Raw genomic sequence first — 15335 nt, 5'->3', positions numbered from 1 at the left:
TGCTACATTTAATTTACTCCTTATCTGACACAAATTATACAACTTTGCGTAGAAATCAAAACTACGACTACGGCGGTCTATTCTTTGGCTGCGGTCGACGATGAATCATATCTTCTTCTTGAATGCGTCGTCAACACCACTCAAAAAGAGTCTTTCAGTCCACGAAAACTGCTTCAATCACCTTTTTCCAGTTTTTTTGGGGGCGCAACACGTTCTAGACGTCGTCAATCGACTCCGGACAAATTAAGTCTAGTTGATGAAAAAACAAAAAATGAAAAGTTAAACCCTAAAGAGGACTTTTCAAAACGTCAGTCACCTGCTGACGATTCTCTGGCCAGTCCCAAAAAAGTACCTCGATTATCTGTCACCCCTCCTTCTTTGGCATCAACAAGTTCGGATTGTAGTCAACCTAATCCTCAAATTGTTGCTGGTCAAGTTCGAGAAGAAACAAAGGAAGAAGATTCAAATGATGACGTGTCAAAATCTGAAGAGCTCTGGAATCCCATCACTGTGTTAAGATTTCCTCGCCAGCTCATGACTGCTTCCGGAACTGGTAGGTTTAGAGAAAGTGCAGAACCCGAGCTGATAGAAAAGTTAAGCAAAAAACATTTTCAAAATCAAGCAATGATTTGTCAATCTGCAAAATCATCTCGTGCATCAACTGATGATGAAGGCGCCTCAACATTTCAAGCTCAAAATGCAACAGGACAGGTATCACTATAAAGTCAAAATAACTTCAACAGAATATATTTTCAGTATAATGTTGTTTTTATAACTTCACAATGTTAGATACACACGACCTGTTTTAGCCTGATGTTGCGAGTTCACTGTGGTAGTAGTGAATTGCACTAGCTTTCGAAACACAGTTCCAAAAGGTAGTCGCTACCACCACAGCAAACTCGCAACATCCAGCTAAAACAGGTCGTTAATATCCACATTGTGAAGTAAGCAGCGATCATGCTGCTAAAAGCGAAACTCAATCTATTGTTTTTGTTACTAGTTTGTAGCTTTGCTTTCTAACAAATGAATTGTCATCACAAGTATGAAGTTGATAGTGAATCATCAGCACTGATCAGGTGCTTTTGGATCTAAAGTTATTCAGTTTAGAAATAACCTGCGAACATCTTTGTGCGTTTGAATCTAGCGGTTAGAGTCTTGTCCTGACCGTGTTGATGTGATTCCATTAACCATGGTTTGTATTTCATCGCTTTTGAACCCAAACCGAGATAGTTCTAGGAGCACAGGATTGTTGTAATGGAATAAAATTTTAGGAAAACATTGAATAGTTTTCAACCATGTCTCGTTTGCAGCCAGCCCTTGATTTTTGCAGACAACCTTTGATTCTTCAGTACAATGTGTTTCCCCGATAATTTCACTAGTATTTTTGTATTAACCCTTTTTCTTGATTTCGTTTATTTTTTAATCAGATGTTAAGCGACGGAATCATGAGCCTTGTGTACTTTCATCGCTATTTGTATCTGATTGGAATTGTTGTTGATGGTAAAGCAACTGAGCTTGTTTATCGGACAGAACTTTTTCGAAAGGACGGCAGAAAACAACTTTGTCTGCAGTGGGAAAACGTTCCCCCTCTTCCAAGCCCATGCCCATACCATGCCGCCAATACTATGATTGATTGCACAGGTTTGCTACATGATATTTTCATGATTCTATTTGAATAAGGACCTTCTGATGATCCTCCTTTTAGGGTGAAACAGTCTGTCAAGGGTATAGAGAGTAATAACTACATTTGATATTCTTATGATATATATATACAGTGTTGTACGTTGACGGCGTCAACTTTTTGTTGACGCTGAGGCTAGCGCCATCAGTTTATTTTTTAGTTGACGGAAGTGATAGCGCCGTCAACTATTTTGCCGATTTTAAGCGTCAAGCGCTATGCGTCATTGTTCGTTTGCATGGAAAATCTCGTTTCACAAAAAACGTTAAATTTTGTTTGACGTTTTGACTTTCAGGCTGATAACAATGAACAACCTTTTTGTGTGGCAGCTGTTCGTCTATCCAATTATGCAGTTTCAAGTTTGTTTATTGTATCCTGGGTTAATCTGAGTTGACAAAAGACAAAATCGTCTTTCGCAGCTCAAAACAATCTTAAAAACCAAACTTGTTAGAAGTCGAATACTTCCGTTTTGTGAGACCCTGGCTAAAATAGCGCTAGAAATTAGCGCTGACGCTGACGCTGTTAATTTCTTTAAGAGCTTACGCAGTACTTTACGCCGTAAAGTTTTTAGGCAATTCGCGCTGACGCCGTCAATTTATTTCATTGACGCGTACAACACTGTTGTATATACATTATATTGATGTATAAAACAATAAAACTATTAATACTACAAAAAGTGTTCAATGCTATGCAAAAAAGCAAAGCAGAGCGAATTAAATCAAATATAGTTATTACTATCTGAATTCTTAACAGCCTGTTTCACCTCAAACGGATCATCAGAAGGGTCTGATTCGAATAAGACCCTTCTGATGATCCGTTTGAGGTGAAACAGGCTGTTAAGAATTCAGATAGTAATAAGTATATTTGATTTATATTGATGTATATATATATATATTTTGTGTATAACATACCAACAATATTTATGAAAAGTATGATGTGTACAGTGTACACTTCTACAGTTTATGTGGACGCAATTTGCCAGCAATGGTAAAACCGTTTGGTGATGATGATGTTAATGGTTGTGGTGATCATAATGGTGATATGGTATAGCAATGGATCGATTTAGATCAATCAGATATCAGTTTCGGTGCGCCATGTTTACCACTCTTTGCAGATGTTCTTGTGTTGTTCCAAGGCAGAATCAAACAATACTCCAAGCTGAATTGGAAAGTGACGGACATTTTCTAAGAGTAGTGAGCTAAACATCACTTGAAAGAAGACAGTATAGGCTATAAGGAAACACTATTACACTACATGATCTATTGCTTGGAATACAGGATAGCTTTTAGTGCTTGGTGGCTACAGAAAATATGTCAAATAATCTCAAAACAGTCGTTACGGCTAGAATTAAGGCTGCTTGATCAAACTGGATGTATTATTGTTGTTTTTCTTTGTTTTTTTCACGCTACTCTGTATTTTTACAATTATTTATCGTAGCCTACATAGTAAAATATTTTATGTGAAAGCACCTTAATTTACGTAAACGCATATTTTTTCGGTGCCTCTATGGTGTAACTTCCATAATTATGAATAAAAGTAATAGGCTACGTTTTATTTTCTGGTATTGCACATTGAAATGATTTTAGAGCTATGCCGAAATAAACTTGATTGGTTAATTAATTGGAGAAAACCAATTGATAAACTGTTTGACAATCTTATTTCACTGGACCAAAAATGACGTTATAAGGCAGAGATTCGTGCTATTCGGCTTAGAAAAAATGAAAAAGAAGAATGGACAACAATCAAGTGAGAAATATACAGGTTGGAAGTTAACAAAGTAAAGATGTTGCTATGGGCTGCTGAAACAATGAAGTCCGATAGAATCAGAAATGAATACATTTGTAGTAAATCAAACAGTGTTCCGCCAGCAACACTTCAACAGTCGGAAACTTTACTCCGTCAACATCGGTAACCGGTAACCGACCTTGCGACAGTGATTCAAAGCTTCTACGAGTATGCAAAACTGCAGTACGCCAGGAATAACGATTCGATTTCAGGCTTTGTAAGTCTAAGGCGGTGGGATGGCGCAACGGATAAGGCGTTGGCTTTCCAATTATGCAAACCTGGTTCGACTCCCGGCTTCAGCTGGTTGTTGAAAACACCGCTCACCTCTACCCAGGGTGTAATAAATTGGGTGGGCGTAGTTGCTGAAGTAAAGGCCGCCGAGAGAAAGGAACTGGCCACCCTACTCTCATTAGTGTCGAAGGCTTTTATAGTACAATGACAACCTTATCTTCTCATACCCGACACTTGAATCAAGTATGGGACCCCCCTTTACCTTTACCTTAAGTCTAAGGATAAAGATTCAAATTCAACCAACCAAACTAATATATTACATTAAACTAATATTGATAGTTGAGCAGAACGAATTATACAAAGTGTAGTCCTTATTCTTCTAAAAACGTTAGCAGATGATTTCACTCTTTTGAAGTCATGGAAAGGTTCTTATTCAAATAGAATCTATTAGATTATAAAATAAAAATTATTGGAATAAGAAGCTTTTGATGATCTCAACAAGGGTGAAACAGTCTGTTGAGGTTTTTAGGTGAATAGCAACTATACATGTAATGAGTACAGTATACAAGTTTTAAATGGTACATGTGATATAAGTATACATGTTATATGTGATACATGTGATAACCTATAACCAATATAGGTTACACATATGGTATGTCGTGTCAAGCTAAAAACGTTTACACCTTCAAATCATTTTTTTTAAAGAAATAATACCTAAATGTGGCAGACATCATGACTAATTGATTAACACTTCTAAAATTTTATTGTTTTATGAGACAAACAAACAAGCGACACTATTTATAAACTGGCACCCAAAAATGATAACTTCAAAGGCACATGTAGCCTAATCGAAATTTTGATTGGTTTAGCAGCCAATCGTTTTGCAAGATTACTCACAAATGTGTTTTTTTAAGAACCAAACTTTTTTCAAAATTTATTCTTGAGATATTTTTATCCACTTCTGTTTGACTGAGTCTTTTATCCGTTTATTTGTATGGTATAACATTCAAAATTTCAACTAATACAACCATGTAGTTATTTCTATGTGATAAATAATAGTGGATTGTCTAAAATGTAAGTGGCAGCTGATAACATAACCAGGTGCATGGCACATACAGTTGGTAAAGGAGCAGAAAAGGCGAATTGCATCTTACCCAAAAAACCACTGAACCTCAAAACGTGATTTTCAATCATTCAAAACCACGGCATTTGCATTACGAAGTTGAACAATGCGGATCCTTATTCGCGGTGCTTTTGACATGAACTAATCTTTATGTCACTGACAATAATTCAATTGTTTAAATTTAGATAAACTCGATTCAATCGTGGTGATTGGAGGAGAATCGGCCTCAACCCGTCTCCTTACGCTTTGCTTCACCGATGAGCGTTATGAGAAGATAATTGGATGGAAAGAAGATGACATGCGCCATGACTGTATAATAACGAGGATGAAGCATTGTTTAATAGCCAATAAAAGTGAGGGTTTGAAATTATATCTTACAGTTCTAAATTATCATAGGATTACGAAAAATTTAATTGAACTTGGGATTTTGTAATAACGCTAAAAGTTTAATGAAAGTATGGGACTGTTCATAGCGTATTTATTTAAAAACACTTATTCGAATGTTCAGCTGAAAATATCTTCTGTAATGGTGGACTATGTGACATTTCACAAACTAACCTGTGTTACTAGTTTATGCAGTTTTAATAATTTATCTGAGGTGATTTATCAAGTGAGTTTCACTTTAGCTTTTGTGAAAATTTTAGAGTGGAAATGTGGAGAATGTCAATGTATTCCAATGCATATCGATTACTGAAATTAGCAGTGTTGAAATGCATTGCTCAAGCGCACACCGCGAGAGCCGAACCAGCGCCGCTTGATCTTGAGGCAGGCGCTTAACCATTCAGCTAACCGGGCGAAAATAAACTATATATATTACGTTACATTGAAAATGTCTCACACACACCTTGAAGTAACAGTCATCGCAATTCAATGCTGGTTTATGTCAAAATATACATTGTTTCCTTTCAGTTGGTATCTATGTGTTGGGCGGTATGGATAAAGATGGTCTTCCAGTATTGTTTTCTGAAAAAAGCGTAAACTACCCAGAATGGGATTATGCGCCTTGGCATTTTGTATCTCCGCTAAGCCACGCAAAAGTATCTTTCATTGTTGTGCCTACGGAGAAATACCTTTATGCGATTGGTAAGTAACATTTTGCGATCCTTTGGATTGAAACTAGAAATAAAATTTACCAGTGGTCTTAGAATGTACTTTTGTATTCTAAAATTAGGGCTGAGCTTGAAATTAAAACTATCCCCCCACAACGATTAGCCAAGTTAATGTCTAGTTGTGGAAATGTTGAAGTTATAACAAAACAAAATGATTAGATTTGATATCTGTAGTTGGGCACGCCATCAATTGTCTTGCAATAGACATACTTGTGTTTATTGTAAGAGCCGAAAACAACAAAGAGAATGAGCAATGTACAAGTGGGTATTGCGTTTCGCTAACTATACCGATGTAGCAACGCTAGTCATAAAGACTTTTCCATAAACATTTGTTTGTTTGTTTGTTTATCTTTATCCTGCATTGCGGGAAAGCGGACTTGAGCGCTATGCATCGGTGTACGCCTTCCGACGTACACCTGACCCACGCTGCAGCCGACGACAATGTCTGTTTCCGGTTGTCTACTCTGCTTATGACTTAAATTTGGAACTACCCATTACTCGAAATCGATCACTGGGTAGAGGCAATTATCGTAAAGTTTCTTGCCCAGAGAAACAACAGCAGGTGCGGGTGGCTGGAGTCGAACACGCAGGCTCTCGACTGTGAGCCCAACGCGCTAACCACTCGGCCACTGCTGCCGGCTTTTGTTTTTGGGCTGTCGAGTTTGGTAAAAATTGAGGTAAGAATTTACAGCGATGGACACGTGTTTTTCCTATGAAGCTGGGTCCATCAGTATCGTACCACTAATTGATGCCACAGAGTTCTCAACTGCTGCTTTTGCCAGTCAAGGACTCCGACCATTATTGTCAATTCTTGCAATACTCGACTGTCGAGAATCAACAATATTAGTGATCTCTGTTAAATGTCTTCACACTTTTAGCATTCAAATTCACTTCTAAGAATTGCCTAAACTTTTAGCAACTACTTAAGTTTGTTCATTAACTGTTGAGCCAATGTTCGTGGTATGCTTTGAAGGTGGAAGTCATACAACAGAGAAAGGCGTCGTAACAGTGGAAAGATGCAAAACTAGCGGCGTATCACCTGAAAACTGGATAACATTAAATGGATTCCAATCGGATACCCATTGTTTGATTGGTTGTGTGATTGAGGACAACATTTGCATTCTCGGCGGGTAAGATTCTCAAATAACACTGGTCAACAAAAAAATGTTTTTCTTGCATGGGCTTTGAGAACTGATTTAGGGTAATTTTGGAGTGCTGAATCCGAATCTGAGCTCAGATTTCCTCCATCACATCACGTTTTTTTTGCAATCTACATGTTGTATATTGATGAATTATGTAAAAGTTGCTCATTCACTCACGAGTTTGACACCACACACAGGCCACTAAGCTCCCGGAGGCCATTACTTGGTGACCAGGACAAAAATTGGGCGCCTCATCATCACTACTTGCGCCGCCTCATCTGCACTACTTGCGCCGCCTCATCACTACTTGCGCCGCCTCATCTGCACTACTTGCGCCGCCTCATCTGCACAACTTGTGTCGAAACACTGAGGTCCTGGTCTCAAGGAAAAAATGCTAAACTCAAATTTGGTGTGCCAATGGTTTGGAAAACCGCAAAACAACGTAGATGTCTGCTACTTCTGCCTTGTAAACGTCAAGGGATTTAATAAGAAAAACAAGCATCACTTGCAATACCCCAGCATACCATCTGCTATACCTGGCATACCATCTACAACCGGTTCCCCAAAGTGATGAAATACCCCTACCCATTTTCACCGATCTCCCAGACTCTGATGAGGATGAGTTGACTTCTTCCACGTCTTCATCCAGTTCTTATGGAGAAGAAGAGGATAAAGCACGAGGCATGGGATGCTGATCAAGCTTCTCTGTATAGCCAGCCAGAATTAAGCAATCTTATCCGAGATTTAAATTTTCCAAAGCAATCTGTTGAACTGCTGACTTCCAGGCTACAGGAGTAACATCTTCTCAAAACCGGTACAAGCGTTTCATTTTATCGGGACAGAGAGGCCAAATTGAGAAAGTACTTCCACTCGGACGGTCAACTTGTTCACTGCACAGATGTTGAGGGGCTTCTTTTTTCTATGGGTTTACCTGCATATCATTCAAGTGACTGGAGACATTTTATTGATAGCTCGAAAAGAAGCCTAAAATGTGTCTTGCTCTATAATGGGAACAAGTATGGATCCATACCTATAGGACAGTCTGTCTCCCTGAAGGAGAACTACACAAACATCAAGGTTGTGCTAGAAAGATTAAAATACTGCAATCAACAGTGGCTGATCTGCGTGGATCTTAAATGGTGCATTTCATGTTGGGACAACAAGGAGGTCACACAAAGTATCCTTGCTTTTAATGCTATTGGGATATTAGAGCCAACGAAGAACATTGGGTAAGAAAAGAATGGCCACCAAGAAATACGATGACACCTGGAGATAAGAATATCATAAACATCCGCTGGTTGATCGGGAAAAAATCAATCTACTACCATTGCACATCAAACTTGGACTAATGAAGCAGTTTGTCACTGCACTTGATCGTTCTGGGGACTGTTTTGGCTACATATGCTCAAAATTTCCTGGTCTTAGCTATGAGAAGAAAAAAAGCAGGGATATTTGATGGGCTTCAGATTAGAACGTTGCTCAGGGACCAGCACTTCGTGACTACCATGGCCACCATGGAGACTCGAGCTTGGAATGCACTTGCTAATGTGGTTCATAACTTCCTAGGAAATAAGAAAGCTGACAATTACAGAGAGATAGTGCAGGAGCTTCTCATCAGCCTGCACGAACTTGGGAGTAGGACGAGCATTAAAGTTCACCACTTGCACAGCCACCTGATCGAGTTTCCAGAGAACCTTGGCGACGTAAGTGAGGAGCAGGGCGAGCGCTTCCATCAGGACATCAAAGTGATGGAAAAACGTTACCAAGGTCGATGGAACTGCAACATGATGGCAGATTACTGATGGGGTTTGATGAGAGATGTCCCTTATGCAGTTCATAAGAGATCAGCTACAAAATAAAAGATTTTAATGTCTTACCGTGACTGCGTTTGTTTGTACCAAGATATGCTTTGGATTTTTACAGCACTAAGCAAATGGTTTTTAGGTGACAGCATTACCTTTTCTTGCATATGTTTAGTTTAAATCTTCAAATTCAATTACGTGAGAAAAACAAATAACTAAGAAAAAATTAGCTTTTCGGTGGTGCCTTACCTGTGATGAGCACAGTGCTTAAAATTGTACTTTTTCAAATATATTTCATTTATTTAGTGTTTGTACAATATACTGCAGTCAATAATGATCGAAAAGGGTGCAATCACAAAAATAGTTTCGGAACAGCATAACAGCTGCCTCCCATTGCAAACATTATTCCATTTCGGCTACGGATGCTTAAACGCCACATAAATTTTATAACTTAAATCGGTAAGATTATCAATTTAAAAAAAGTTTTCATATCTCAAAAACGTGATGTGATGAGCAAAAACTTACACCAGATTCGGATTCAAAAATCCATTGAAAACTCCATGCAAGAAAAGTTGTGTTGATCAGTGTAATAAATCAAGATTTTAATTAAATGCATGAGATTATATTCCCTTGTGTCTACTAGCCGGCATTCGTTTGATGAAAGGCACAACTGGAAACTACAAGCTAAGTGATGGTGCACACAACTCAATGTGAGATGAAACTAATCGAACAATAACCTTTTTGTAGTTGACAAAATGTCGTTAGAAAAAAATTTAACGTGATAGACCGCGCTTTTGGCAATAGCCTTTATGTGATATTGGAAATTGTTGGGTTTCATAAATGACAACTTTTTGGCTCTGCTTGCCAATCACTATGACTGTAACACCAAGTTCCAGTTATAACTAGTTCGACATCCCTTACTCCTATGAACTCATAGTTCAGTGACGTAGGGTCGTAGGCTAACTAACAGAAACAGAACGCTTTACTGAAAAATTTCCGAAAATTGGTTTCCTTTCAAAATATATTTTGCATCAAAATTGTGGCGTGGTATTATTTTAGTAATGCTTGCCCTCACAATACAATTTGAAATGTTTATCTGAAAATTATAGGTTGCCCAACCATGCCAAACCACTACAAAGTATAAACTCCTTTTTTACATTTCAGGAAACCGAAAACTTTTGATTTGAAGTCATCTGAGGACGTTTATTCGATAACTTGGAACACGTCACCAACAATTTACCTTCCGACTATACACTTCGAGAATACAGTTTCTACTGTTGTCCAACATTCACACACTGAATAACTATCCAATTATATGTTGCAATGCTCCCTCAAAGATGATCTGTTATTTTGATTGATTTGTTTGATTTCACGCAGGCGCGGATCTAGGAGTTTTTTTCGGGGGGGGCCAGAAAATTTGAAAATCAATTAAACAGAAAGAAAAAGATAAAACAGATGTGAAAAATGATACTACGACTGTAGCGTAGCCAGGAATTTTGAAAAGGGGGGTTTTGATGGCCGGCGGGCGAAGCCCGTCGGCGTCTTCGCCAAAGACGACACCTAGCGGAGGGGGGTCTGGGGGGCAGCCCCCAGAAATTTTTGAAAAATTACTTTGAGTTTGGTGCATTCTGAGAGCATTTTCAACAAAAATGTGGGTATAAATATTCCTGTAAAATGGTGCTGTCTGGTGGCATAGCAAAAGGATAAGATCATGTTTTCTTCGGATTTTTCGGTAATAAACCTAAGTCTCTATGTTTTCTTGTTGCTAATTCTTGGCTGAAATATTTGAATGTTTAGTATTGGCAAAACTCGCTCTTTTAATGCAGTTTCGTTTAAAATTAGGAAAACTTTGTTTTAGAGACATAGAGACTGAAAGCACCATTCTCAATATCGTGATGTCACACGCGTGCCAAAGGGGGGTTGTAACCCCCCTCCCCCCTTGGCTAAGCCACTATACCACTATACTACGACATATACGATATGCCATAAAATAAAACAGACATTAAAAGAAACAGCCATTTCATCAATTGTGAATGTTTGAAAAAATACATTTTGTTTGAATAAAAATAATTGCTAAGCATGCAAAGTAAACTTGAAATCTGGTTTAAAATCCTGTATGCAGTGTCCATGACCAATTGGATGTTTGTATGTTTGCAAGCATAGACGGCAATTGATTGAAATTATAATGAAGGCTAAAAACTATAAAACAGCCATTCAAGGTTTCAGATTGTTTCAACTGACGTCATTTGGTTCAGCATTGGTTTCAGCTGAGTCAGCTCCAACAAATGTTGCTATTAAAATGCATTTACAGTTGTATAACGGAATAAAGGAGTCTGATCGATGGATGATTTTAACCATAATTATACCGTAACAAACAAAAAATTACCTCCCCCCCCAGATAAGTTAAGTCCGCCGTGGGACTAATATCAGCTGTTTAGACGTACATCAAACGATTTGATGCGGATACATAGAATTTCAACAATAATTCCTCACAACATTTCGGGGGGGGCCCGGGCCCCCTGGGCCCCCCCCATAAATCCGCGCCTGATTTCACGTATTACATATTTTGCATACAAGGATGGCTGTCTGTGTTGAAAGAAATTTTCGACTTGAAATGGAACAACTCGATACTGAAGGAGCATTAACAAACAATGCTTAGCAACACCATAACAATTAACATTATAACAAAACAAAAATAAATTACAATAGCGAACGTTTTCGATTATTTATTTAGTCCTTTACAAGCCTTTAAAGGCCAAAAACTTTTCAAGCCAAATACTAAGCATTTGATTTTACTATCACGGTTGTTTGCACTCGGAATGATTTTTTTAAACAAGCCCCCCCCCCCCCCCCAACTTAAATCGACTTAACTGATTTCGGTTTCACAAAAGAGAGCTTATGCTTGTTTCTACAACAATCTAACTTGACAATTGATTGAGCAAATTGTTACTTTGTAAATAGTTTGATTGGTTTTCGTATCTGTATCCTTGGACTGACAAACCCTTTCTAATTTTTTTTTAACTGTAGTGTAATGTTTCGTTGCACGTGTTTGGAAATGGTATACAGTAGAACATTTTTTATGCGGTTACTGTTACTGGTAATCCTTTTGTCACGTGACTAGTTGCCTTTGCCACCGAAATAACTCGCAACATACAAAATGAAGACATACGCAATAATCTATGAGGAATTAGGCCGAGGATTCTTGATTTTTCAAAATTTGGCAAGCGAGTTTTGAAAGAATTATGATTGAAATTAACCCATGAAGTACTGAACGCTCAAAATCACCAGCAGGCCTACGCCTTAAATCTTGGTAGAATACATTTTAGACTGTTATTAAAATGGTAAAAAAGTCCTTTCAAAAGTTAAAAGTTTTCTACAAATTACACAAGCCAACACACTTATTGTGTCAGCATAGTAAATGCCATTCTAGGGTATATTGTGGGTGCTGAATTCAAAAATCACATCAGATTTTTTGTATCACATCAGGATTTTATGATAGGCTATCTGAATGCTGTTTTGGCAAAAATTGGTAAAATTGACTCCTGATCTATATTGGTAGACTAAAGCATTTCAGGGAATTTGAACCTTTTTTTGTCAACAAGGTCTACGATAAAATCTAAGTTCATTACGATAAAGTCTAAAGCATCGTTTCTCAACCTGGGAGTAGCAAAGGTCATTTCATGGGGGTCGCAAAGATATTGATAAAAGTTTTTCTAAATTGCAAAAATCTCCGGATAAATGAAAAAATCTTTGCAGCAATCACTTTAGTAATCACTAATTGGTTGTACAAAGCCAAAGGGATACTCGAGAAGAAGTTATCTGCAAAAATTTTGAAATGTTTTCCATTTAATGATTGACATAAATTTTCTACCACGCTTTCACCTAGACTTAATTTCTTGTTCTTTACTTTCCCAGTGTATAAGTCGAATTGACACACATATCCGTTAGAATCAGCTCTTACCCAAACTTTGTACCCTCTTTTGATTGGTTTCTTTGGAATATATTGCTTGAAGCTGCACCTGCCTTTAAACTTGATCATCGATTCATCCACAGATTGGTATTCACTCGGTTTGTAGCACTTAGAAAATTGGTCATTCAATCCATCCAAAAAAGGTCGCACTTTGTACAATTTATCAAAATGTTCTCTTGAGGGCATTCGGCTATTGTCATTCAAATGGAAATTCGAAAGTAGCCACTGAAATCGCTTGAGAGGCATCGTGTTTGCAATATAGTGGTCTCTTATCATAGGATCAGAGGACCAATAATCTTTGTATGACGACTGTTGCTTCAGCCCCATCATAAAGTTAATCGCAAAGAAGATTTTCATTTCATTGACAGTTGTAGGAGAAAACGGTCTTTGCCTTTGGGTAGCATACAAATTTGTTTGAAATACTATGTGTCCATACATATCCGCTCCTAGCAAGATGTTGAAAATATCACTCTCTGACAGATCTTCCTGGCCAGTAGTTTCGATACATGGTCCTACCTCTTCGGAAAATGGGTAATTAGTGACAGTTTCTTCTCCACTTTGGCACAAAAACTGAAGCAGCTCCTACTTCATCGATATCAGGTTCCTCTTCATCAAGAGCTAGCTGATGAGCTTCACTCTGGCCAGCCGTAGTCTGAGGTGTATCTGAAACATGTATAGACAACAATTAGATACCATATGATAACCTTGTTGCAGTATTCAAAGTAAATGGTAGATTACAGTAAGTTGAGAGCAAAGTCAGATAATAGCTATAACATAAGTTTGGGAATATTACCATCTGACGGCTGATCGTTAGTGTTGATTAGTAAATCTTCTTCATCTTCACCAGCAATTATTTCGTCCTCATCTTCAGATACAACTGGAAAGTCCACAATAACTTCTTCGAACAGAGCGAATAATTGGTCGGCATCATTGATCGGAATTCCATTCATCTCGATTCAATCTCAATTCATCATTAACGTCTGCAGACGTTGAATCAATGTAAAAAGGACCAGTTTTGCTAGCTGGGTTAGTATGCTTTTTATTGCAAGAATAATTATCTCAAAAAGTATTCCCACTGTAGTCTACTAGGAAGGTAAAACAACAACCTATTTTTCACAAAAATGCTCATACAAAGTATAGATGCTATATATTTTAAAACTGGGTTATGTCACGGTGGTCAGTACAACAGTACAACTGACCACTAGATTTTGTTCAAAAACACAAGAAATACTGCAGCTGCAGATTATTAAACAATGTTCCGTATACACTTTATCTCCAACGAAATCACATTGAAATGAAAATATGCTCAATGCATAATTAAATAATTAAGAATGAAGAAAGTACAAAAAAACACAACTTAGGCCTACCTAGCAACGATCTTTGTGATTATGAACAAGAAAACCGCGAAACTGTCGCAAGCACGTGGAAAAGCAAAGGATAATCACTAGAGCGTGAAATTAAGTGGTCAGTTTTGACGCACACTGCCACACCAACGAGATATAACACAATGAGTGGAAACTCACTCTTCTCTTAGTGTTTCTCTTTTATCTCTCTAGTTTCTCTACGTCGTTCGTTTCATGGTTCACTGCTTGCACATGGAAGGCTACAGACTGCGACCGTACGGGTCAGGGTGGCCAGATTGGCCTTTTTAAGGCCAAATTTCTCGAATTTGGCCTTTTTTAAAGTCTGTTGGCCTTAGAAATTATACGTTTGGCCTTTTTCTAGATTTGGCCTTAAATTTGGCCTTTTTCTAGATTTAGCCTTAAATTTGGCTTTTTTTTAAATTTACTCTTCAAAATGCATAATAATCAATATTTCTCATATATCGTAACCTTACCAGATGAAACCATATTCACCATTGTTCAATACATGTTCTACTATGCTTGTTTAATAGTCGTAGCCTATTGTGACGCCGGCGCCGAGTCAGACTGCGCTCACCCACTAAGGCAGCCAGTGGTGCCAGATGTCACCACTGTAGCGGATTAAAACTCATCCGCTACAGTCCTTTTATACTTGCTACCTTTTGGGCTAATTTCAGAATTATTTTTGCTACAATTTATTAAAATCTGGTACAATTCATAAAATATCGATAAATATGAATATTATAGATATTATTTTGGAATTATAATGTCAACGTTCAAAAGTAGGTAGCCTATACAGAAACGTAACGTGTTCACTGTTCACGTTTCGAATGATCGGTAGTCTAACACAGTGGTTCTCAACCGCCGGTCCGCGGACCGGTGCCGGTCAGTGTAATTATTTTGCCGGTCGCAGAAGATCTTACTTTCTGCAGAGCTTATTTAAATGTGAAGTCATTAGCATATTGTAAAATTGTGATTGCACTGTGAAATATGCACAGCTGTAAAACTGACATATCTCCACGAAAAATTGTTTGATAATAAAGGTGAACTTTTTGAAGACCTAATTCTGTGCCGTTGATAATGTTTTTGTGACAAATTGCGCGTAGTTTTCAAAAAGTTTTGAAACACAGAAAT

General features: G+C 37.8%; 1 protein-coding gene across 1 annotated transcript; it reads left to right on the top strand.

Moving 5' to 3' along the window:
- The first annotated feature begins 279 nt into the window (after window positions 1-279).
- LOC145778368 (uncharacterized) lies at window positions 280-10173 on the top strand. The gene is made up of 6 exons (XM_082589842.1): window positions 280-711; window positions 1428-1641; window positions 5003-5170; window positions 5727-5900; window positions 6900-7056; window positions 10035-10173. The coding sequence occupies exons 1-6, from the start codon at window positions 535-537 to the stop codon at window positions 10171-10173; spliced, it is 1029 nt and encodes a 342-aa protein (XP_082445968.1). The 5' UTR covers window positions 280-534.
- The last annotated feature ends 5162 nt before the right edge of the window (window positions 10174-15335 follow it).

This window comes from Aplidium turbinatum, chromosome 10, assembly GCF_918807975.1.
Source record: "Aplidium turbinatum chromosome 10, kaAplTurb1.1, whole genome shotgun sequence".
Taxonomy (NCBI): Eukaryota; Metazoa; Chordata; class Ascidiacea; order Aplousobranchia; family Polyclinidae; genus Aplidium; species Aplidium turbinatum.
The sequence above is the reverse complement of the archived record's forward strand: the minus strand, read 5'-3'. Positions and strand labels throughout refer to the sequence as shown.